The sequence below is a fragment of the Opisthorchis viverrini genome (genome assembly GCF_000715545.1).
Source record: "Opisthorchis viverrini unplaced genomic scaffold opera_v5_69, whole genome shotgun sequence".
NCBI classification, from domain to species: Eukaryota; Metazoa; Platyhelminthes; class Trematoda; order Opisthorchiida; family Opisthorchiidae; genus Opisthorchis; species Opisthorchis viverrini.
In genome coordinates this window covers 1,140,397-1,167,615 of record NW_008751725.1, presented here as the reverse complement: position 1 = coordinate 1,167,615, position 27,219 = coordinate 1,140,397, and the positions used below count along the sequence as shown (strand labels likewise).

Genomic DNA, 27,219 nt, shown 5'->3' with positions numbered 1-27,219 from the left:
AGCGGTGTTTGGCGGGAAATGCAAATGCATTACCATTTCTACGGAACAAGTCGCCACATGTTCCAACCCCCAACCTGGAGGGCCAGGAGGCTGTGTTCGTCAGACCTCTACCCATTGACCAACTTGTTATGAGAGACTCTGTGAGTGTCTCACGACACTCTCCAGTATAGCTCAATGGACCGCTGAGGTGCGCAAACCGTCACACCACGGTAAGGTCCAGTCTCTTCCCCGTCCACCTTTATTCTTTTCTTTACAATACGGCTTTCAAATAAGTCATGGCTGTACGGCAGTGAAGCATCGGTGTTGAACACTGATGTCATGCTGTCGACGGTGATGATGATTTTTCCACAAACCGCATTGATACGTTACTCGTAGGGAAGATACATATGTGCGTTATGGAAACACGGTAGTCTGCGTTTTGACCCATTTTTCCAATCGTTTCCACTTGATTCAACAGGTCCTTTCACAAGTATCTTGTGAACACCCGATGGACGTGGAAGACGAAGGTGTTTTGAGGTGTATTCGGCAAGTAGACGACGCTCTCAATCAGCTGGAATGTAAATGGAAATCAGATTGTTCTCATTCGTCGGTTAATATGGATGCCGTTCGCAAACTGAATCACAGATTTCATACGTTTTTACGCAACTTAGATGTAACCAGTCAACTCTGACCATTTTTCCCTCTTTACTTTTTGAAAATATATATTTATGTTTACTAGTTTAGCGGCTTTTTTCGACCCGGTCTGTTGCGGCGTAACCATGGTCTCCTTCCGCTTGATGTTCCTCACTTTCCCTAATTCGGAACTTTTGTAAGACTAATTAGTTACCGCAGTTGATGGAGTCCGAGCATCCTATCAACCTGATCCCTTCGACCGAATTTCGCACGTTTATGACATCTGTTATTACCGAGATGAGAGCTGTTCCACATTCCAGAAGACTTTTCTGGCTGTCAGTTCCTCTGCACATCTGCGTCAATGGATTGTTGTTCTATCGTCCTCTACATTCCCATAAAATGTGTGCTAGTTTGAGATTTTGTCATAATTCAGTCGTGCTGAATCGACCGATGCCAGCACATTGTCCTGTTATCTTTGCTCCACGAAAACACGAAACTACAACTATCGTTAATTTATTGTCAGCGTAACACTTATTATGGCCGTGCTTACGCCTCTCCATTTCTGGCATTAGGCGACTGTGCTGGTATATTTTCTTACCCACCGATAAAAGCAGCCGGCACCTTTGGATTGTGAGTGTGAATTTATCGATTCATTTGTGAATAATCGGCCGATTCGACCAATTGGTAAACGGATGGGTAGGATTACACTATCCACATCCCAAACACATGTCTTGACCAGCAGGGTCGAACTGTGGACGATTCTGGTGAATTCGTCAGTCAACAGGGTAGTGAAACCGATGCATGTCTATCACAAGTGCACAGTCATTTTTCGTGGTCTGATCGTAGTCGTCGTGTCTGTTTTTATCCAAAAACTTCTGACATCGACACTGAGATTTGAGTTCATCTATCGAAACATGGAAGATTAACCAGATCGTATTTTGGATAAAGCAAGATCGAACAAGTAAATGTGAATCCGCCGCTCCGATTATTCGGTGCGGCATATCGTCTGCCTGCTGCTTCAGCTAACGGCAGAGCACTTGGACAGATCCAAAGGCTTGCTGCCACTAATAGGTTGTTTATCCCAAACAAAGGCGGCTGTCAGATAACTGTGACGCTTAGAGATCAGGCGTATAACGTTGTATAACTTAACCTTTAACTATGATCACAAGAAAATGCTTTACATATGGTCATCTAGGATCAGGGCGATTCCCAGGTGTGTAATACTGTTATTGATTGTTCAGAGCGTAGTAGATAAACACTCACATTGGCATCAGGACAGAAACAGTATAATTACCCTCGGGGTCATGTTTCCAAACACCTGAAATTATCAGTTCCTTTGGGAACTGCCAGCAGGTGATTGTCTAAGAACTGATTAGGTAACAAAAACCAGAACTACACGGTTTCCGAATTTCGGCAATACACGCTGAAAGGGGACCAGAACTGGGGCAAGGTTCCCTTGTCGGTAGTTTGCTGCTCTGAAAACACCGAAAAGTTCATTCCCGTGGTCTGTAGGTATATATTTGTTTCGCTTTATCAGGATTGTTTTGCATTTAGAAGTTGAACTCTTGATGATTGTGCATTTCTCCGTTTTCAGTATAATCTCACAATTCACGAAGCAGAATGGTGACGTTTCAAATCGCGCCCAAAATTTTTGAGGTTTCATCCCTAGTAGATCTGTACATACGGGATGCTGATGAAATCATCAGTGTAACCTGATCTGCTATCCAGGACGTCAGTAGTACTGACATGTCCAACTGTAGTCAGTCTTTTTTCCACCGAGTGCTTTCACTGGACAGTACCACTTTGACAAAGCCGACATGAGTCATTGTCGCATGTCCGCTGATTTCGATTGCGACGTTGCGTAGGTTTGCGAAGTAAAGTGAAATGAAATAACTACATGGTAAATGAAATGTTGGATGACCCTACAGCACTCGCCAATGCCTGAATATGTAGGACATTTACACAAGCCTGGCTGGTTGACACGTTCGCTGAACGGTTAGTGGCAGCACCAGTCTCATACCGAATAGGTAAGCACTGGAGGTTTGACCCACATTGTGGAGAACCGGAGCGATTCTTTGGATTCGACCCAAATGAAGGTTTTGTATGAGGAGTGACCCATCAGCGAATGATGGGTTAAGTTTACAATAGCAGAGGCAAGATGCAGTTGCCGCGATTCAAGATGCCGGAATGGTGTGTAGGTATGAGTTCGCGCTTCAGCCTATAGTTGTTAACGAACGCTCATTCTAGAATGGTAACGGTTCTTGAGTTTTTTTCCGTTTCAAGCGCTGCCTAGTTGTTCCTCATATACACTTGCTAGAAAATTTCCTCAGCGCATCGTGGATGTCATCGCTCAGGTTCCGTGCCGTCCCATACTTTCGAAAACATCTATCACTTTGTGGGCTTTCTTCTATTGAATGATGGAAACGATTCTAACCACCAGCAAACTGCTCTTAATGTATTTTCATAAGGGAAACTACTCACAAGGCTGCTGAAAACGCTTCGATAACCCACGATCGGTTTCATCCTTATTGGGGCTCATCAGGTAGGCGCCGTCCCCGAGTTTCCGTCAACCTTATATTCTACTTGAACCCAAATTGGACTGTTTTCGAGAAATACACTCATTTGCAAATCAGTTTTAGAATATCATAAACGAGAGATTGAGTTGAGTCTCTCGTGAAAACCAAATTGATTTGCAATTGGGTGCTCTTAAAGTACTTTACAGATTTTTTGACACCCTAACCACAATGGTAGCATCAATTGGACACAAATTTGACCGACTTTGGGGTTACGAACGGAGCGAGCACTTAACATCTATTGTAATCAGCTTCTATTCAAATTCCTTGTCAATTCGTAAGGTAGTCACTATACCTCCAACAGTTGTCCACTTTACACGTCTTCAGTCACTCTTGTGGTTTATTTTTCTGATTGGTGGCTGTCGGAGGGACTACATAGATAAACATGTTTATTCTGGATTGTTTGGATATTTCGGAACAAATATTTCGAACACCATAGAAGCAATTCGTCTCATTCGTGGTTTTCTGGACATCTTAGCCAAGACTTGTGATCTAGGTAAAAATGATTTGGTTGTCCCTTGTAACAGTGTATATATATAACGGGAAATCAGTAGGTTTTTAAGAGGTTCAGAAACGCCGTTCACACCTGTTCACTAGCCCCGCGTAGAGGCGGTTCTGTTGGCGAAGGGGCTTCCTTTATTTAATTTCCTTGGGGACTCAATCAATATCTAGTTTTCTGAATGTCCCCTCTTCAAATCTCTTCAGGTGTTTAGAGAATAAAGTTGTCTCTTTGGCTTAGAAAGTACGCAGGTGGTCTCACTTCAACTCACTGTCATTCCTGTTCGATCCTGACGAATGTCGCCATAGCTGTAAATCCAACCAACAATTCGGGACTAAATCTGGTTTACGTGTTTAATTTTTGCAGTTCAACTCCCCGTCTCTCTGTCACCTAGCACTGGGACTTCATCCACTATTTTCTGTGAAGCTGTCTAGACCGTGAATTCAAGCTGGGAACACCAAAGTTTCTCTTACTATACACTCTCTTAAAGTACTTTACAGATTTTTTGACACCCTAACCACAATGGTAGCATCAATTGGACACAAATTTGACCGACTTTGGGGTTACGAACGGAGCGAGCACTTAACATCTATTGTAATCAGCTTCTATTCAAATTCCTTGTCAATTCGTAAGGTAGTCACTATACCTCCAACAGTTGTCCACTTTACACGTCTTCAGTCACTCTTGTGGTTTATTTTTCTGATTGGTGGCTGTCGGAGGGACTACATAGATAAACATGTTTATTCTGGATTGTTTGGATATTTCGGAACAAATATTTCGAACACCATAGAAGCAATTCGTCTCATTCGTGGTTTTCTGGACATCTTAGCCAAGACTTGTGATCTAGGTAAAAATGATTTGGTTGTCCCTTGTAACAGTGTATATATATAACGGGAAATCAGTAGGTTTTTAAGAGGTTCAGAAACGCCGTTCACACCTGTTCACTAGCCCCGCGTAGAGGCGGTTCTGTTGGCGAAGGGGCTTCCTTTATTTAATTTCCTTGGGGACTCAATCAATATCTAGTTTTCTGAATGTCCCCTCTTCAAATCTCTTCAGGTGTTTAGAGAATAAAGTTGTCTCTTTGGCTTAGAAAGTACGCAGGTGGTCTCACTTCAACTCACTGTCATTCCTGTTCGATCCTGACGAATGTCGCCATAGCTGTAAATCCAACCAACAATTCGGGACTAAATCTGGTTTACGTGTTTAATTTTTGCAGTTCAACTCCCCGTCTCTCTGTCACCTAGCACTGGGACTTCATCCACTATTTTCTGTGAAGCTGTCTAGACCGTGAATTCAAGCTGGGAACACCAAAGTTTCTCTTACTATACACTTCCCGCGTCGTTTGTGTTTTTCTGCGACAGTGCTTTGGATAGTGTCGGTGATCTCAATGCGTGCCGTTATACAGCGAGTTAAGGAGGCATCTGTAACAGGTGAGTGAGTTACACATATCTCGAATTTCAAGTCATACATCAGAAAACTAGTTTCCTTACCACTGGTGACGTTTTTCAACTGCAAATGTCTGATCGAACTAAGGGACGATTATAGTTTTCAGTGGATCCACTACCCTAGACTGCTTTTTTATTAACTGGGGAGGATGAGTTACCAATCTAACTCTGAAAAGTAACCCTCATTTCTTCATCATTCCATCTTCAAAGAGTTTCTGTGTTGGAAACAAAACAACGAAACACCTGAGAAAGTTATTTTGAATCTTGTAGACCCACTAGGATAGGTTTTCCTAGCCTCATTATTTGTTGAAAGCAAGCACGAGGTCTCTGTTTGTTCATCTTGACCAGGAGGCGAAAGATGATTCTAGTCGATGTACTCCTTTGGTCACTTTTGGTGTGTGAAAGCCGTAAGTAGTTTGATCATCATAGTTAGCTGAAAGTTCATCCGCATAAACATCTCGTCTTAATTTAGGCTTGCTATTTTGTCTCATAGGGGTAGGCGAAAATATTTAGGATACTCACAACAAAGGCATGAATTGTAATTGATCCTTCAACTAGATATGGTTAATCTTTGTATGTTTGAATCGACGACTGGATTAGATAGGGAAAGCTTTCTAAAACCGGAATTATTCTGATCGGACTACATCAAATCAGTTTGAAGCACTCAGGACCATTTAGATATCACATGGATGAAGCGTACCACATACCGCGCCTTTTTACATCTCATAATGTCATTTATATATCTGAAGATCAATTAGGTAGTTTGATCGCCAACTTGTGTGCTGCGACCCTTCTGACCAATGCGGGCCTGTTCTCCGAATGCATTTTTCACTCAGTAAGTTTACTAGTAGTTAAAATTGTTCGCAAAAGAATGATTAGGGTCCGCTCAAGTGGGCTGCATAGAATGGACTCAGGAATTCTCAAAAATAACCTTGTTGGATATGCGTCCTCCTCAGTAGATGGGATCAAAAATGGTCACCCACTGTCAAAAGGTTCCTACTGCGCCTGGATTTACCTGTCCGGCAAATCACTGATATTTTTCACATGCTCGGCACTATACCAACAAAGTGATCAGATCTGCACAGTATTCGTCTTTAGTTCGGAGGACATTTCACTTTAGCTTTCTAAAGTGTGACTGGTCAACTGGAATGACAAGTTATAGGTATTTGTTTTTTGTTAGTCTTAGATCTGCTGTCACGCCCATTTGCTTCTGCTGATCGTTCAGACCGTCATCGTTCATCAAAGTTCATGATGTATTCCCGTTCAAAACTTGCTTTCTTTGTAGTATTTTCGCAAAATTTGGAAAATTCCGTTATTCACTCGCTCATTGTCATAAATTACCGACAGCCTTTAGTGTCATCTTCCTTCTAGTTTTGTCACTTATAAAAGAAGAGTTGTGTTCAGATTATGTTCAAATGTCAACACGATTGTTGTTTGGCGTGCTTGATATTATCCAACATTCCTTCTCACAAATATAATTCAGTGCCATTCCTATTGATGTGACGTAAGGAAGGTTTTCGATCTCTCTGGCTGTTCACAAATCTGAATAACCTAATGCAGGGGTCAGCCATGTATGAGGGAACAAGTCTCTCCATCTTCATCCGTGTGTCTTGATCGTAGGACTCTCCTTTCGTCTTATAGAGTGAACCGCAGACTGCGACATCTACTTGGAACTTTCTTTTTTTCGAATGATTTTTTCCCTTGAAGTGTTTCCCCACAACAAATCCTTTCACCCACCATAAACTGCCACACTTTCAAAAACAGACGTGCATCGTCTGGTTCAAAGAGCAATATACTTACTTGCATACGGAACCTTGAGTCACGCGTAGGTTTGATGAATCCGGATATTCGAACGAAAAATAAGTTCGAAAGTGTACGCTATTATTTACAAAAAAGTGCACAAAATTGTAAAACGAACGCAAGTTGTTCACCTGGCGTCAGCAAGTGAGCAAGTTTGTCACTGACCGGCACAGTGCATTGTCAAGGTCCACACACCAACTTACGCCGAGCGGAATGTTGGCTTCATCGTGTAGTTCGCTTTCGAGGCCAGTCTCATCATTCTGGTTGACGGTGTGGTTGCACGAAACTCATGACAGAACAATCAGGGCAGGTTCGGCAAACGGGGCACAAACACTTACAAAAGTAACCAACCCCCAAAAGAAGTCGTAGTCCGCTCACTGAACTACTTTTGCGCTAAGCAGGGGGACGAATTCAACTGAATTGAAAAACAATAGTCATTCACTTTTTGGCAGGGATGTGAATGATGGTAACTTCATTGAACAATTTCGCTGGATTATCGCTATGTTAAATCTCGACATTTTTTTCTCACTGTGCCGCAAAGTGGTCGAGGCTGGAGCAGGACACGATCCGCAGTTCTGTGTACAATGCCACAAGATCAAAAGACTGTCGTTAGTGATCTTCACTAGGTTTTTCACCGGTTTTTACTGGTTGTTGTAGCTGTTAGTACCATACGTAGCACTAAGGATGGCAGGAGGAAAACCAGATGAAGTTGAGCGGTGTCCCATCCATCCCTTGACCGAAGTATGAGTCGTTGGATCTTAATGACGCCGTTGAAGGAGAATACACACCTTGTTTTACATTGGGCCTCTGGTCTTATCTGATGGATAGTGTGGTTCAGGTATTCCAATAGTTTTTTCTTAGTTTTGTTGCTGTATTACGTTTGATGCAATTTTCATCACACCGGCTATGGCCGTTCGCTCCCGTTTCTGGTTCAATTTCCTGGTCGCATTTTCCCCATACAGATGCTGGCTGCTACGTCACACCATGCCCAGATATGCCCTAGCAACTGGAGGACAAAGTTTAATCAATGACATTTCGTTTTACTTTGCGTTTTCTTATCTCCATCGCTTGACCTAAATTTTTGACTGACAGCTGAGGGGACAGTGTTAGTTCTTGGGCTCTGACTGTGCATCCAGGCTGTCTTATTTGACGCTCTGTCAATCGTGTCCAAGCAACTGACGCTTCTAGAAATAACAATTCCAGTTCGTCATAAACAGTGGTCGCAGCACACCGATTCGGTAGTTTAGTTCAGTTTATCACATTTTCACATCTCACTGTTCAGTTTATTTCGAACCGTGCTCGCCAAAGGAAACCTCGGATAAGTGGCAGCTGAAACGAACTGTTGTCGCATGGGTTCAGGGATATCTGGTAGGATGTTCAAACAGCTGGTGAATTCGTTAATCAGCTAGCATCTAAACCATGGTTTTCTCCTCCTAACAATGCATCCTAGCCGATTCTGCGAACTCTATGTGTTTCACCTTATTCGCTATCTTTCTTACTTGTATTAACAGTTGATGGATCCGTCGTCAGCGAAATCGGTCGTGGAATTTTGGTGTTGATTGGAATTTCTGCGAAGGATTCAAAGACGGACACAGCATACATGTGGGTCGTTTCCTGTCAATCGGCTGTCCGATGTTTCCCACACCAACTGCAATCGTTTTCGTGAATTTCGGTTATCCTTTTTGCACTCAAGTTCAGCACTTTCTGTTTACTGAATTGATAATGCACAGTAGTACTTCTTCCTACTCCAAACTTTCCTCCCCGTTATGCATCAGCCTCCATTGTGTAGGTCACATCACTAAAGATAATCCGGGGACAAAACACGGAGCATACACCATGGCATAAGGACGTTCTATGGAAACGCGCACCTTCTTCCCGTATCCTGAGTCCCATTCAGAGGAAAGCATTGTAGGCTAGCGGCGAATCATGCATTCTGATTTAGATAATCTAGGTTGGGCAACTGGTTCATTTTCTCTTGTGTATCTGATTCACAGCTGCCGTGTGAATCAAAGCAGCTGTGTCATGCTTATAGTCCCTCAGTCCGGATGCATGCGCCGATGTATGTCGCCTGTGATGGATACTGTGGTTGAGCTATTCAGATGGTACCAAAGGAGGCGTGCTGTATCCCTGTTCAGGAGAGATTTCAGTATAACCAGCATGCGTCCTAACAAGGATGTCCCTCACTCTTTGAACATGGAGCTTGAAAAATTCCTGCTGTTGACTATCTTGGTCGAGCTGTTACCTTCTTGTGGGCTATTGATAAGCGCAACCAGTGGTCCATCTGGCTACTTTCCGTTTGTTTGTGGTCTCTTCTGAGGTTAGAATGAACAAGCAAGTGACACCCTTCATTTTCACCCACTAACCAACCTTATGGCCAACATAGAGTTCCGTGCTATGTAACGCTCTATCTGACGTACCATATTAGACATGTATTGTACTATGCAAGCCTACTGTGATTGGTGGATTTTATTGAGTCACTGCATTTAACGGTCAGAGCTCAAGATTGCTCAGTCGTTAAGGCGCGATTGGAAGTTCCGTAGTTCGAACCCAACCTTTGCATCTTGGCTGATGTTGTCTAGGCTTGAAAAGCCTTCCTTCGGGTGGCAGATAGCTGTGAACCGAAAAGGGCATTACAACTGAACGGCAAAAACGGTTATACATTATTATGTTTGTTGTCACATTATTGCTTCCATTTCTAGCCACTTTTGTTTCTTAATTGAGAAATACGAATGCTTTTGTGGACTTATCCCAAATTATCCAGTTAAACTGTGATGACTTGGCTTCATTCCACTCTGGATGGAAGTTGAATGGGTCAATCCTTTTGATTGGATTATTGTTAGATGTTAGTGGATAATGGAAACCTTGGCTAACAGATTCAAGTGTATAGGCTTCCCTTGGAGGAGGGTGCATTCATTATCAATGAAAACGTCCAACCGTAGCCAGGTTATGTTAAACCTGGAGGACGCAATTATTGAATTTCTTGCTTGATTGGCAGTGTCGTCTTTGTACATCTTTGCTGAATTTTTCAGTGTCAGAAAATTGCTGAATCTTCGAATATTTCCTAACGAAGATGGTTCTCGACGTTGGGATAAAAGTGTGAGGGATTTGAATCTGGAACTCCTTTGTGTTAGTCAGGTCAGTCTGAGGACACAGTAGTCGTTAAAAAGTTTTTTATATTCTTTCAACATGGTATTGTCTTCCAGACTGGTTTTTTGGTATTGGTTTAGAACAAATTGTATGAATGCTCACAATTTCCAGCCTGTTTGCAGAGCTCATCTATTGGTTGCTGCCAGTTTGTCAGTCATTCGGTCTTTTTGGCTTCTTTCATCCAAGACCACAGAAACAAAATGTCCTCCGTAAACCACCCAGTTGAAGCTAGTTTGGCAGATTTCTGGTCCAATTGAGTGAATAATCCCACACTGTTCCCAAGAACACAAAATGACGAAATGAAGCGAACTTTTAGCTTTCCTTTCAAAAGTGAACTGAATGGTAGGATATGCTCAGTTGAAAGTTCGCATGAGGGTAGCTATTTCTGGAGTACCGGATACGGATCTTCATCCGAAACATCTGTTACACGTTGAAAAAAACAAGACAACTCTGGACGCGACATCCTGGTGCTTTCAGTTTAAGCACAGCTTGTTTGCTTGAAGTAAGCACATCTAACTTAGAAATATAAGTGTGAGAGAGCCGTTTCAGTAATCTGGTGTTTTTGAATGGGATGCCTATATGAAACAATGTGTCGTGTAAGTAAAGTGCGTTTCTTGCTGGAAGCACCTCCTGAGAATTCGGTGCTTAACTTCGTCATCCATCGTAGGACCAGAGTTTGTTTTAGAGACTTCTCTTAGGATATACAAGTCCCAAAATTAATAACCCTTTTCTCGATGCCTACCGAAATTTGTAAAATTGGCTGAAAAATACCACTTCAGTAGAAGGAAATCTTGGTGGGAGCAACGAGGCTTTTGACTGCCTTGGCGGAGTTTCCTAGGTCCCTACATGCGACTCATCCGACTGTTGCTGCTAGCGCATGCTGTGGGTATAGGGCTGTGAATATGGACAGGCTACAACACAAGCTAACTTTCACTCGATAAAGTATGCAGTCAAAGCAGTCAAAGTATTCCCGTTTTGTAGCAACTTCGATGCAAATTGTAGCAGATATTATGAGCCAAATGGAAAAACAAGAAATCCACTATTACGCTCTGAAGCAGTATTGCCGTGGTGGGACACCAAGGTACCGTCAGTTTCCTTGTAGATCCGACTAGAAGTACGCTTGACATCACCACGGTGAACGAGACAACGGGTTTCGTGATCCCCTGGATGTTATCTTAGAGAGCCATGCGATAGTGTTTCTCTTCTACTTTTCCAAGTCCTTTGCCTCTCTTGCCACGTGCAGATACGAGGGGTTGTTACAGGCGAGAATGCAAATCCTATTATGCTCGCCTGCATCGGATGGTTCCCTGTTCAGGTTGTCAGTTGGTCATTTCTCTTTTTATTTGGATTTCATTATTGCTAAAAGGATGAAGTTTGGGGGAAGATCTGTGTGTCACTCATATAAAGGTGATGACCCTTGATACCATGGTTTTACCTGACAAAGAGAACCACGCATGAGAAATGGGAGTACAGTACACACTTTGAAACTATTGATTTCGTATACCAGCTATGACTCCAACACTTAACACCCGGTCCTGCATGACATCCTGGGTACAGTTACGTGTATAAACGTGATACTGCTTTCAGGTTGGAATATCCCGCTTCATCATTGGCATCGACGGCAACGCCACCATAGGAACGTTGATGCGTATTTGCTTCAAATGAAGTGGGGAATAAAAGAAGTGGAAATGGTCCTAGTGCTCTGCCATTAACAGTACAAAATAATAATAGATATTAAGGCCCCATTAACAGTAGCCGACAGTACAAAATAATAATAGATATTAAGGCAGTAATAGTACTATTAGTTGTACGGTTGATCAGTACACAGACATAAAAACATGAATGAATCGAAAGGGTCGTTATGGAATTTTCACTAAGTCTTCACTTTGCGGCAATACTGCTCCATGGCGTATGGGTGGATTTCTTGCTTTTTCTTGATTTTCCTAAGAATAAATCACCTGTGTCAGAGTCCCGATATGTTGGATTGATGATGTACAGGCTATTTTGTGAAGGCGCAAACCATTGTTGGGATTTTTGATGCGAAAACGCTCAAAGTTTTGCAACGGCTGTCATACTATTTAAAGGACACGGGTGTTGCACTAGCAACCGCGTTGACCACGAACAGAACTTGTCCCTCAGGAAGATGGAAACAAGTGCTTTCGTTTACAGCATGTACCGGAATCTTGTTTCAGAGGTTTCCAAATCAGACGGCCTTGTGTATACTTGGACAGTTTTGTTATGACGTAAGCGTTTCCATGACATTTTCATGTGCCCAATTGATGGGTAATGCAGGTCACCTTAACCGGAGCATGTGCACGCGAGATAGTCCTCTACTTTTGTTTTTTCTAACCAATATTTGACCTTCACTGATATCTACCACCGGTAGGACTGGGGATTTTTCACACTTGTTGATCTGGACAGTATTCTCAAGATACGCCCTCACGTCAACAGAATAAGCCCAATCGTCGATAATCTAACATTGTCCGACCTAGGAAGCTGACACTGATGGTTTGGTGTTTTTCCTTGTTGGTTACTACAGACATTATCAGATCAACCAGGTTAACTTAGGCTTCGTCGCTGAGGCCAGATAAAACTGCACATTCGCACTCAAAGTACGCTTCTGAAAGTCTGGATATCCAAGTTGTCTACGCTTCAAAAGTCTTCTCACCGACTTCTGTACATGAGTAAATACCCCTGGCACGTTCGGTAGTCCGGCGCATCCCCAGATGAGGACTAGCTGGGGCGAGGCTATCTATATAAGTAATTAATTTAACGATCAACCGGAGACTTTATTTATAACTGTGAACTGATGAATTTGATCCTATTAAGTACTGACTTCAGGTACATAGATCTCGCTAACAATGTTGGAGGTTCACGATGCGATTAGAAGCTCTAGATGTAGATGACAGGTTACCCCTCGCATTGTTAGATGGGATAAGCAAACGGTGATAGATGACAGCTTACCCCCCGCATTGTTAGATGGGATAAACAAACGGTGAACCCGTTACTGCGGCTTGCGTTCTACCTACGAAGCAGGACAGAAGTTATTAAACTAGAATCCATTATCAGACCACTAACTTAGGATTGACTTTCAGAGTTTTTCACTACATTCTATACCTTTATGATCTCTCATATCCTACCCAGTTTACACTTTATACCGAATTGAAAGGGAACAAACTGGATTTCCACCGTGCGATGGACCCCAGTCTGTCACAACTAGTCTATTCGGAGTTAATTGCCCAACTACGGGAAGCCTACCAAGAGGATCGGGTCAAAGGTAAATGATTCGGAACCCTCTATTTTGTGATGGTGATGTATTGATTCTTGCTAGCTCGTTCAGACTCACGTTTGAATATGCATTTTTAGATGGCGTGTTTGGTGCTCTAATGGACGTGCAATTGGTCAATGATGGTCCTGTAACAATCTGTTTGGATTCGAACACGGTCAAATCCGACAAGGATGCTTCGGATCTCTGAGCGCCGCTCATGAGATCGTAATCCTCTCTATGGTTTCTGGAGTCCATGGTTGTTGTCTCCCTGATCCAACGTTGATTGGTTCACCAATATTTTGTACACAAGCGTTGGTACGTAGTTGTCGAATGCACCGGTGAACTCGCTTGTATTACGTTCTTTGAGGCAGTATCCTCCCAGGGTCATAGTTTTGCAGTTGTTCCAACTTGTTTTGCAACTTCGTCTGGTGTGTGTTTACTGAATTCCCAAATCTTTGAAGTGGGTTGCGGTCGAATTCTGTGACCAACTGAAGTGTCACTGCGCTGCAGTTGATTTTTGGCTTGTTTTTTCTTGCTTTTTTTCCATAAAACCTTATCAGTGTCAATAATTTCCCACTTGTTCACGGTACAAGAAAAAATGAGATCAAGAAATTAAAACGCTCCAGGGAACCTGGGACTGATGAAATGGTAGAAAAGAGGCGCGCCTGAAGTATGCTGTACATAAATGTTGTAGCGCAAAAGTTACAAGGCCCAGCCTCAACAGTTAGATATAACGGATTGGCGACACTCGAACCAACGGAACAATGACAATAACTGCTAAGGTGTTGAGAGGAAAACTCTGCTACAACAACAAAATCAATTTGAAGCGATGCAGTTGCACTTGGTGGAAGTCTGGACGCACAAACGGTAAATTCAACCACCGAATTCCGTTCCAGTTGCAAATTTCATCGACTCGATCAGCATTACGGAGTTCCATTGTGACTCTGATGCTGGTCTAAACTTCGGTTCGTGGTTCACACGTTACGAAGATATTTTCGAAGTGGAACTGAAGCACAAAGATGCTCGGACAGTGCGCTTACAGTGGAACACAGTATTCCAATTTCATCCTGCCGATGATCCCTGTGCTATCACTGAAATTTTCGGATGTTGCCAAGCTGGTTCGTTCTGAAAACCGCGATGCGCACCGAGACAGAAGGGTGAATTGATCATCAGTTCACGGAGTCACCACGCACGAATGACTAATTGCTGTCAAATTTTGCTCCCTCTTACTCCAGCGTATGCTCAGCAAGCCCGGTAAATATGGGATGAAATTTTTAGTCGCGTGTGATGCAAAAACCAGTCACTTGGGATGCAAGAGAGCTAGCTAGTTTCGCACCTAAGAGAAACCAAGATCTCAGAGTTGTGCCAACACTCACCGAAACCTTCAGGGGGCGTTACATATATCATAACAAATGAGGAATGAGTAAGCGCTGCTGAAAACTACCCGAAAATCCGTGACCGATTCCGCCGTTTTTTGAGTTCTTCAGGTAGGCACAGTTTCTGAGTTTCCCTCAATCCTATGTTCTATTTGAAACATCCTTGAAACCTATCATAAACGAGAGCTTCAGCATGAATTCAGTTGAGTGTCCCGTTGAAACCCAATTGGTGTGCAGCTTGTACAATTAGGTTCAAGCAGAATGCAAGGTTGACGGGAACCCGGGGACGGCACCTCAAGAAGGCCGAAACAGATAAGGCTGTTTTCAGCAACTTTATGAGTAGTCTCTCAGTAGAATATTCTGCGATATCTCGAATGTCATACCAATACCTTTGTGCAGCACATTCAGTTGAAGATCATTGTGAAAAAAAGATTCAGCTAAGAACACTAATTGGGCTTCCCGCTATCCTATTTATTGCGTGACGGTTGTGTGTAGCCTTCAGGTCGAAATAGTGAAAACGACCGCCTAGGTATTATTGATTTACTTGTCCATTCTCAACCTGGTTCGGCGAAGCAAGCTGAAGAATATCATGGACAGTTAGAAAACACCAGATCCAAATGTATTACATCAGATTTTTTCGTCCAGAAAGGAAAATGTTCCGTTTCACGCTCGTCCGTGTGTAAAGCGGGATGATATGGATTCGGCTTCCTTCAAACGGGAACAGGTGGACAAAGAGCCAAATAAATCGCTAGTAGAACTCAGAACTTTACACCACAGCTATAGTTCTTACAGCCTCACTACAAATTTTAACTATTGTGGCAATGTAATCCGTAGCACTTTGAGATGTAGCAATTTCTGTACACTATCGAGGGACTAGTTCGCGTGTGAAACCGTCGATTCCCACTTTTGCTGATTTTGGACAGACATCTTATGTTTTGTCAGTTTTGGATGGTGTATTAGGTTGGACACTTCACACAACGGAGAAGTGAGAAAAAGGCGAACCATCGACCGTACTATGGATATCCACCTGACCGAACAGAGTTCGCACAATAAGCTTTCATGATTTTTACAATCGGTAGTGTCCTTTGAGTATGGGAACAATCCGCCACATTCCACTTCAGTCCGCAGCTGCTGCCATTCATACAACTAAACACTTTCGACTTTATTGATCCTGGAGCTTTCTTTGCGATATATTCAGGCATTTGTGGACGTAAAATCGAACGGACTGACGTGTTGTTGCATACCAGGCGTTGGATTTCATCGACATGTTTGCAAGCATGCACCACATTCGTGTCTTTATAAAATAACCTCAGCAACGGCTAGCTTCGCATTTCCTGAAGCCTGCCAGTAACACCTCAAATATGTAATGGAAAACGAACAATCTGATTTTCTTATTTTGGTGTGCTTACACACAAATAGCTATTTGTTCTTCTCCATCCAGGAAATATTGCTTCCCGACAGGTCCAGTAGACGGGAAGTGGATGCGGATAAGCTGTATTCCACCGAATGACGGTATCAAGATACTGCTACGTACCCCTGAAACCGCGTCCACTGCGGATTTCTACAGGTCGCCTAGCCGTATTACTCGATGAAGTAACACAGTCGCTAGTCTATATTTTAATTGCGAGCCTTCTGAGCTTTCCAAAGCAATTGAGTGGGATCTCACCGAAATGACGCCAAAATCGAGGCCTGGCCGCCTGAACTAGGATCTGCGAAAATGGCACAGAAAGATAGGAACAGTCATGATCAACGGTTTGTCCTATCTGACTCTGGCGAAAGTTCCGTATGTTTTGAGACCAATAGTTATATTTATTCTTATCGTACTTAATTTGACCAACTATCACCATCATCAGCTGTTAGAACCACGTATTTGTTGGACAGGGGTTATAGCTGCCACAGTTTTGTTCATCGATGATTTGTGGAAGTAGGATGGATAACTGCGCATTGAATGTGGCAGCCGATACAACTGATGCGTAAATACAGTCGACTTCTCATTGGGAGATTAGGAGGGTAGCTATGCATTGAAGGCAAGAGGTTGGGTGAATGAGCTCTATTGAGGGCGCGATTGCGCCATGCCTGACAATGTTATTGATGTGTCCCATCTCGGTGTCCCCATCCAAGGGGCTAGGATCTGTCAGCGCAGCTGAGTTTGGCTTTCATACTTCAATTAATTGTTTGACAGTCCACAGCCCATTTCCACCCTTCAGGTAGTTGTGCGAAAAGAATTCTTCGACGAAGTCGTCGAATGGCACACGCAGCTCGTGGTCAAGCCAGCGCAACCATTCACGGCGGCAGTAAGGTGTCTCTTTTAAAATTGATGTCAGGGCTGAATGACCGACTGTGCCATGCACGATTTCAACAGTAATTTCACAATAAAACCAGGGAGAAATTCATGAGACGTCCTGTAAATGCATGTAGGTTCAAAAATCGATTTAAGCCCGTGTTGATTACATCTTCATCAAACGTATGTTGCAGTACATTTAATGCCATACAAATGCTACGTTTTCTTCCCCTTCTCATCCCTCCCGGCGACAGCTTTAATTGTGGTAAATGAATATAGCGATCTCAAGAATTCACTATTCCTTTGGTTCCCCCCCCCCCCTACAGAGCGTATTCCATACACACGTGGCTTTGAGCTTCCAAGAGTGCATGCTCCCAAAAAGGGTGTTTTCAGTTGGCTGCGAAGAGCAGGCTTTCCTGAGGGGACGTTCTGTCTACATACAGGGAGTAAAAAGGAGCATCGTCAAATGGGGTCTTGTGTTCAATAACAGTGTAGTCTCATGATAAGCATCAACGCTCTAATTGGTAGTCAGCCTACTCCCATCCAGGAATCAACAATCTTTAGGTTTAAATTTTCAACTGGATGCACTTTAAAAAAACGGTTCAGATAGAATGGAACGAAAATAAGGAACAAAAGGAAGAATTAGATAGTACTTGCCTTAGCTTAGTTTTATTCAACCTCTTTTAAAGTAGTATTAACCCAACCGCCTTTGGATCTTTCTACTTGCGATATGATTTCTAACTCAGCTAACGTTCAGGCGGACCTGAACGTTAGTTGATACCGCCTTACATACTGAATGCTGTATCCTACGTTTATGCAACCCAATTTACACAGAAAACTGTCTGCTCCTGATAGGACATTGTGATAACAACACTTTTTTATTTCCTGCCCATGCGCTGGGGGCGGACAAAAAAAGTGCTGTTCAATTCTGAATGCGATTATATTTTTCCTACCCAACCGTCTTTTTGTACACTTATTTAGATGCCGATCTCGAGCTATTCCGACCTTATTCTTCCGAAACCACATTTGTTGTTTCATATGATTGTTGAAGTAAGTGAAACAAGGCTGTTCCTCGTAAAGAACCTACATCTGAAGTTTCATCCGAGCTTGCCTTACAGACAGCACCTTATTGTTTTTAGTTGACTGCCTGTTTTTTTTTGAATGGTGATCTTTATGTTGCCCGTGCTTAATTTTATTGTCGTCGTATAGGATGCATGCATAAAGTGCTAAAAATACCCTCAACTAGTCATTTCTAAAGTTTTTTATGAGTTGACGTAGCACACATCCACTTGACCCACCACAGATGTTTGCCGGTCGCTTCGAATCAATATCACGGGTTGACACCTGCACATTGTTAGCTCACAATGATCGATAATAGTAGTGAAAGGAAGAAGGCCTTCGCTGCGGAGCTATCTATTAGGAAATGCCAACTGAACGGCTACAGACCATTGGACAGGGAAGCAAAACTCTAATTCGCATCTTATTCACAAAAACTGGACATCCATCTCCTGAACGCGTCTTCTTGAACTTTCCTGGATATTCATTGACTCCAATCATTCCTCGCTCAGATCCAAGCAATTGTTACAAGGCGACTCCACAAATTCCGCAACAGATCTCCCCTTTTCAAGAGACGCAAAGCGAAATTCCACGAACAACACATGCTATTCGCGTACCTCCCCATCAGTAGTATCACCGTTACAGCAGTAGCGGTGTTACTCGCCAGCTTCAGCTACGGATAGTTACTGTATATAATGAATGGGGAGGGCGCATTTGAGGCCTGTTTCTGGCAACCGATGGGCCTAAAAATGATGGAATATCAGTGAGTCTGCACCAGAGAGTCTTTCTATTATCTTTCATAGTGTCTGCGTTATCCGTCCATTCAGGGCTTAACCACACTATTATTGTAATCTGTTTTGTTAGTCATTAGGAAGCTGCGAAAGTATGATCAGGTTAACCGATGGTATTACAAGGAGGACATAGTTATTCATATTACCGTTCTTAGGTTAGCATGTCCGGCAGGTTATGATTAGAATATGGAAACTAACTTACTTTAATCCACTTGTTTCTGTTCAGCAGTTAGACGAAATGAATTTCCTAAGGCACGCAGTCCGTTCTCGTATAAATTGCAATTTGTAGTTTGTCAAACTTGGCTGGTAGCTATCCCAGTTGCGCGATCTCCGATGTCTTTGAATTCGGACCACATTCTTCTGTGGACTGTAGATAAGCTGTTTCAGGATACTGTTTCAATACTGATTGCTTCACGAAGAACTTTGGAACTCGGGCTGTCCAGGAATCCAAAGGAATCAACATGGTTATTGTGAATCAGATAAGTTAACTGACGCGAACAAGTCTTTTGTCAAAAAAGAATAGTTGTTGGTTCAGTTTACGTTGTATCAGCCGTGTACGATGGATAGGTCGGATCATATCTCACCTCCATTGCTGTCTGGGAACATCGTCCTTCACAATTCCAGAGATAAGCTGATTTAGCTGAATACTAAGCGCAATGTTTGTCGTGGACAGAAGAGTGGTTCCGCGATAGCTGTTAGTCTACCGACTACTCATTGTGCGAAGAAATCATTGTTGCATCTTCAAAATTTCTTGGAACATATTCCACTTCGAAGAATGTGCAGAAAAGGTGGAGAAGCTCGTTCTGCGTTGTCTCCCCCCCTTAGCGCGAAAGACCCTATGCGCGGTTCATCCTGCCCTACTGCCGTCTCGCTTTGTAGGTTGTTAGTAAACTTCTGCTCCCGTACTTAGATTAATCGGATAGTTCTTCTTCGTATACTAGGGCAGTTGAGTCACGAAGGTCTCCAACCTCAAACCAGGCTGGAAAGGGCTTTTTCTAGGCTATAAAAATTTGCTTTGACTTGTCCATTTTTATATATGTTTGGTTTTATTCATCTGATTGGGAATAATGGATCTTCGGTTCACAATATTGTTTCAGTTTGAGGCGAGATGACTCAGTGGTTAGAGCGCGAATTTACTGACGGAAGGTCCGTAGTTCGAACCCATGTCCAGGCTTCGGGAACTTGGCAGTACCCCAGCCCTCGAGCTTCCTTCGGGTGGAATGGCAGCTAGCGTCCGAACGGGTGTCATAGCTAAATGATAATTTTATTTATTATTATTTCAATGTGCTCCAGGCCCATTTTTCAGTCGGCACGCCATCGATGTCTCCGCGTCACACAATGATGGAACTCATGCATTTAGATGCGTCCACTTTTTCGTTATTGGAATACCCAACAACAATCCAACAATCATCCACCGTCCGATTCCAAGATGTCCAAGTGTCTTTTCCAAGCATCTACATCTTTGCCATTCCAAACAGTAAAATGGTCCAGCACGATCTACGGAACCACGGTTCGCTGGAAGAATAATAACCAACTGCAACTTGGTATCTTAGGTATCGTTTCTTTGCTACCGATCGTGACCTGATGGAGATATTGGTCTTTTCAGAAAACGGCTGCATGGAGGACTGAAGACAATGGCGGGTTGTGTAGCTAAAACTCTCCAACTACTTGATATCACCTGCTTTTCCTTGGTGTCAGTTTTATGGCATATGGCGAACAGCAGCTGAGCAATGCACCATGAAAGAGGAAAATAAGGATCCCCCACACCAAACTTTGTTTTCTCACGTTTAATGCAAAAGATACACGTTTAGTGTGAGAGAAGTATGGTAGAGACATTAAGGTGTCATTTGGCATCACTGGAACGCACTGTAAATCCGCAAGCAGTTTTTGAAGATGACTGGGATATATTTTCGTTTTGAAGGCGATCGTTTCCGGTATGACGAATCTATTCCAACGCTAGTCTTCAGCCTCCCTTCTACTGATGCATGCGATTCACCCTCGCCTTAGGTTCTCAGCTGTACCCTAGTTGAACTGCTTTTTTTTCACAGATCGAGACAAACTGGGAGCGGTTTCGTCGGATAAACTGTGAATTGCAAAGTGGGCATTTCAGTGTATATGACGGTCTACTCAAAATAGCTTAGCGTGCTTCATCAGTAATTACCACGGAACTGTCATAGAGTCTTCGGGTAGAAAAGATAACGGAATTGCGTTGGGCAGGCAAAAACGGTACCATAAGGAAAAGAGGACGCTGCAAACACTTTCGGAATAAACTCATCTGGGAACTCATATCGACCCTCATGGGGATCGATCTTGCATTCTTTTTGACCCTTTTCAAGCATAATCGTAGTGAACAACGAGAAGCAAATGTGAAATTTGCAATCCTGTCGAGAATCGACAACATACACGTCCTGTTATCGGTTATATAAGGAGTTCACTCTGCCCCAATCCAGGCGGCCTCGGAGACTTTACGGTACCTGTTTTGACTGGAAGCCACTTCACTTGGCATAGTCATACCATGGTCTGTTTCCCACAAGACTGTTGATCGAGTCGGTTTGGAGTGGAAAAAACTTTGTGCAAACTTTGTATGGCATGACGAGCATTCTGTTCCACCCTAACGACTGATTCTTTATCATCTTATTGAGAAAGCGCTACAAACAGCCAACTTCTGTCATGGTTTGCGCCCAATTCCGATTAGATTTTTGAAGGCAGAATGGGGGAATTAATCTTTCACTTAGCATAGTCCTAATGAGTACATTCTTTCTACCATTTTACGGCCGAAGTCTATTTGTGGTAAGAATCCGGGAGGGCAAGTAGGGCTTACAAGTAAGGGGTCTTACGAGTAACCTGACTCACGAGTACCAACTAGTGAACATGTAATTACGGGAGAAAAGGTAAAATATTCCGTGCAATTGCATTTAATCAACATCGGTTCCAGATTACTGCGTCGCAGATATTTTTTAATGCGAGGCGAGAACAAGCCAGAAACCACAGATGAATTAATCAGGTGCTGTTTGGCCCACCGAGTAACTGAGGAAGCTAGATTTCTGGCAATAGTTTATTTTCCTAGCAGAACACATTACTCATAAAGTGGCTGACAGCCGTTCAGCAGCCCACGACCGGTTATATCCTTGAGTTTCCGTCAACCTGATGTTCAGATTAAACAAACCCAACCATTACAGATGTGGGCGTCAATATTAGCCGTTCCTCTTTACCGCAACGTTTAGTAGAGTACTCACAAGCTGCTTGAGAGGCATGTTGTGCACCTTTGAACCGCTAATGCTGATTAATAACCATACTTCAACTGCCCACATAGTGGTTGTTTGAGAAAAGGATCCCATATAAAATGTGTTCCAAATGCCCTAAAGAAGGTAGCTATTTTGAATTGAGATGCCCTCGATTCAGCACCTTTTTGCCTTTCGGAAAAACTTGGGTATTTGAGATTTGACGACCAGTTAATGTGTACAACCCCTTGAAGACATAGCGGATAGGGATTCAGGTATGACATTGGCATGCCGTCCATACAGAAAACGCCGTGATTTTCATATCCATCCGCACATACTAATTGCTGAAAGTACGCTTTTCAAACCTTCAAACTTAGCCTTCGATATTTCTGAATTCAACTATTTGTTGACCATTTTATCTGTAGCAACGTGTCCCGGGGATAGAGAATTTTGAGCAACACAATAACCCACTACTCGCTACCTTCAGTTTTAGTAAGTATTGGTGGCCTCAGGAGCAGGCTGATAAGAACCAGGCACTTCGAAGTGGCTACATTTAAACCAAAACGGGCGTTGTAGAAACGGACATTACCGTCTGAGGGTCCATGTCACACAGCGTTTGTTTGGCTCAAGAGTTTTGAATTGAGTAACTGACCGTTCACTCATTTTCATTAGCCACATCATATGGATTGCCAAATGCCTCCGCATACATTCCAGTTAGTAGGAGTTAGATGAAGTTGGTTCCTAAAGTAGTCTCCTTAACCTATCTTCATATATATATATATATATATATATATATATNTTTATTTCCCCAGGCACTTGTATTTCCCTTTCACAAAAAGCGGCCGGAAAGGTTTGTTTGCCTACCTCTAAATACACATCGAACGGGCTGTTGTCATGATAATCGGTGAGAATGTACAATCCAAAATAACATTTTCCAGTTTACGCATTTTTCTTTTTGTCTCCGTCCCAATCCAATCAAAGAACAAACAGAGAGCTGATATGTGTCCGGCACGACCGTTTTTCCCCTCTTTCCCCTCCGTATGTTTACGGAAACCCGATATTGTCTGCTGTCGACCACCATAAGTGAAACCTAAAAATAAACCGCCATATCGTTGTTTGTTTAGTACAACAAAATATATTTGGACTAGAGCGAAACAGATGGCACAAGTTTATCAAAGATATATCCCGTCTCTGCCCTCTAAATCCGTCTTGTACTGATGCTGGACAATTTTGATAGTATTTGGAATAGCCGTCCATGCGTTACATAAGAGAACACTGAACAGACATATGTTCGACATTAAATTAGGTGGCTGTTAGGGAACAAGAACAGGTTTATAGAATGATTGGTTTCAGTAGAGACATTCTGAAAACGGATGTTGCAAATTTATCACCGTTTGTTATATATGTTGGAATGCATTGGGGACCAACAGTGATTCGTTACAGCCGTATCCCACTCAAACAATAATCACATGCTTCGACTGACTATCCTCGTTGACGAACGACTCGGCCAGCTGTTTGCTTGCATGACAAACACGTTTTAAAAGATGCATTATGTGGCTTCCACAGAACTGGAGATCTGATGCGGAAAAGCAAAGGGATAGCACAGTAGTCAGTACCAAATGTGTTCAATGCCAATAAACGTAAAATAATATGTGTAATATAATATAGTGTTCGCCTTAATTTGGTGCAATATGATATGGTATAATTTAGGTATAATAAAATGTAATATACAATGCATAATGATATAATGGTACCAGTGCACCGGCGATACTACTGTGAGTAGTATGTTTTCTTGTAAATTCGCTTTGCGTCTCTTGAAGAGAGAGAGCTGTTGCGGAATTTGTGAAGTCGCTTTGTAGCATTTGCTTGGATTTGAGCAATGAATGATTTGAGTCAATGAATATCTCGGAAAGTTCAAGCAGACGCGTTCAGGAGAAGATGGATGTTCAGTTTTTGTAAATAAGATGCAAATGAGAGATGTGCTTCCCTGTCCAGTAGTCTGTGACTGGTCATTTGGCATTTTCTAATAAATAACTCCTACGCGAAGGCGTTCTTCCTTTCGCCAGTAACCCGCCGAAACTCATTTGGACGTGATACGCTCTCCGAATGAGCTGAATTCTCTCCAAACGACTAACCCCTACACCACAGTAAATAACAAGTGCAGTTACAGCCTGTATGATGTATACGAATATGAAATGGATCGGTTCAGAAAGACCATCTGGCCTAATCTGCTATTTATATTTTTTGATGGGAAACAGTTATATCTGTTCTGGAAATCCACAACACAACTTGGAAGTAATACCACAAGTTGTCAATTCACAAAAACCTGTCGTCTTTCGGTACTTGTATCTATCAGAAAACTGAAGGAAGAAATACCCTTGAGACGCCTGAATTGTTCCACAGCTTCCGATTGCACGAGCCTGAGGGGATAGTACTAATTGTGTTCGAAAGTTCATCGAATTTGTACAGCAAATTTCTGGGTATTTAATTTTATTTTGAGGGCATATTTAACAGGCTTGATGCTGAATTGCTCGATTCGGAATACATTGTTTTGTTGAATGAGCAGAGATATACTGGTCCAGCTCCAAAGTTATTAAATCGCTTGTTTGACACTCAAATCTGCCAACATGGCTCAGCGTCTTACTTGTCAGGTAGGGATCCCAAAAAAAGGAGTGCATATTTTTCAATGGCTTGCGAATGTTCCCATGTTCCACGTTTAACTCCTGAAGTACGGAATGAGAATACAGATAATTGGACTTAACGCTGCCCAACCTTCATCGCATAGTATGTGAAAATGTAGGAACTAAAGCCTTCTCATTGTAACAAGATTTTGCTTAAATCATCGCGCATCTTCTTGGTCCTTTATTGGAATCACCATCTTAGATTCAGTCTATTCGTGCACCGGATAATCCAGGCTAGGATTTGTGTAGTCAGTCATTGTGCATATCTCCCTTTTTCGTCCGCCTCGTGCGTAAAAGTAGCGTAAGATCTGCAGAAAGGTTATGTAACTCAAAGTAGCTCGAGTATTTTATAACTAAGTTCATGGGAGATGCGCAACGATAGCTTTATTTTAGAATACAATCTCATCTCTGTCAATACCACAATTTATTCCAAGGCAGAATTTAATGCCCTCAAAACCGTTAATTACTTAAGGTTCCCTAGCACTGACAGCGACAGAGGTTTACCTTTCCTATTGTCGCGACCAGATTAGGTTGTACAGTGAGCGAATAGCTCACATCATCAGTTCAGAGTTACCGGCTAATCACAACGGGGTTATCTAATGCACTAACTACCATTCTCACGTAGGTTTCATGTGCGCATTCAGCTACCACTCCAGTGCTTTTCTCAAACCGTTTGCATATCGCTTTCTACACTGGTGGATACGACCACGTTGCTCTAGGGAACTCGCATCGTCTACACCTGAAGAACTTAGCAAAACCACTAAAACGATGCGTTTCCTTGCCCTTGGGTTAGCTCAGCTGAACTGTGTATAGCTGAGGTGTGTGATAACATCAAAGACTGTCCAGCATCGATAAGGTGATCATTGCTTTGAAACCAGCTATCCAGCAGAAAGATCACGCGTAATAACAAGCGTGGTGTTAACTATATTTAGTCAAGGTTCGCCTGCTGTAATCCAGAGCCAAAAAAAGCATTTCGGAAGATGACATCTGAAGAATCACTTGTGAGCTTCAAACCGTCACTTCAGTTGCCTAGTTTTTGCAGACTTATCCCCTATCACGGCTTCTGCACTTCACTCAATAAACGACTTCTAACAGAATTTCAAAAACATGTGTAGCCTGTTTTGAGATAAAGTCGGCGAGTCTAATAAGGTCAACACACACATTCAAAAAGCTTTCAAGGAATCGAAAAGTACTTAGGTCTAGTGTTCTATCGTTCAGCTACAACACACATTCGTGTAATTTCGGACGGGTTACGGAGTCATCTCTTGCGAAATTACTATTCATTCCTTAGGTGACTGTTGATCTATTCACTGATCTTGGTGACTGACTTGCGAACATTTCGTCACCATACGGGGAGAAATAATCGTTGAGTTACGTTGAGTTACGCGCGAAACCCCAAAAGACAAATCGTTCAGATGGATGCTTATCTACAAATGCAGCGCTATAAATGCACTAATAAAATAATAAAACATTACAAACCCTGAAATCGTGGGTCTACGTCGGCTTCTATACACCCGAACTCCTAATTCCTAACGGATCCCAAAGTACACACCACGTGTTTACAAGATACCGAAACACCGTGTTGATACAAACAAAACGTGTGACGACAAGGTCAATGAACGGTTTGTGTTCAGGTCAAAAACAAGAAATTGGAACCAAACCGAAATAAAAAAAAACGGGGGATGCCGTTGTACGAAACGAGAAGAGAAGAAGAGAATCAAGTACAGTCAAGTACACCTAACCAACCCGAATCAGAATAAAATTCTAATCTGTTCGAATTGCGATAGCAACAAGTTTATTTGTTTGGCAATATATTTAGCCCACCAGTCAGTCTCGTTGTTATCAGGATTTGATGGTGGTGACGCGTTTTTGAGGAAACAACAGAATTCGATGGACTAACAAATTTTTCTATAGGATTTATGTCTGTTGCTACTGGTGTATCAATCTAGTTTAAACTTAGAACTGATTTCGGTTGCCTGAACACATGCACGAGCCTGTTATTCCTGACGCCCAAGGGAAACAAAAAATACGTGCATAGCCAGTTGCCAATACAGACGTTAGACAGGAAAACATTTTAAATGAGCTGAACTGATTAACTACCAATTGATGGATGGGAACAAAAAGCACTGCTTCAAATAGTTCCCACATGTGCTACTGATAAAAACGGTTACATTATGTTTAGATCTCTCTGTATTACGTTTCAACACCGATATGGAAACTTACACTTTAGACGCAACTCATAGAGCAAAACTATTCCTCGGTCTGAATTTCAAGTTGAATTTTGTGCACAGGAAAGCACCGCTATTAACCAACGTGTATTCTGTTCACTCTGTTCTATCCTTTGTGGCAAACATATCACTCAAAAACGGGGAGATTTGCTTGTTGGGATGTAGTATCTAGGGGATCATGTTCTTCAGTGTGGCATAGAAATACCCGGGGAATGAATAGCGATGGAGAAATTTAATTAAG

The 27,219-nt window shown here is 42.5% G+C and overlaps 2 protein-coding genes across 2 annotated transcripts in view; both read left to right on the top strand.

Moving 5' to 3' along the window:
• The window catches only part of T265_13469 (hypothetical protein), a gene marked incomplete at both ends in the record, with an annotated part of 34,959 nt that extends 34,274 nt beyond the window's left edge, over positions 1-685 (top strand). Inside the window, one exon of the mRNA XM_009169018.1 lies at positions 458-685. Coding sequence (XP_009167282.1) covers positions 458-670 — 213 coding nt within the window. The remainder of the gene's footprint in view (positions 1-457) is intronic.
• Positions 686-4,899: 4,214 nt separating this feature from the next.
• On the top strand, positions 4,900-13,886 carry T265_04295 (hypothetical protein; the record flags this gene model as incomplete). Its single annotated transcript, XM_009168994.1, has 5 exons — positions 4,900-5,114; positions 8,441-8,531; positions 9,959-10,064; positions 13,221-13,353; positions 13,443-13,886. The coding sequence occupies 5 exons, from the start codon at positions 5,072-5,074 to the stop codon at positions 13,550-13,552; spliced, it is 483 nt and encodes a 160-aa protein (XP_009167258.1).
• Positions 13,887-27,219: the final 13,333 nt, after the last annotated feature.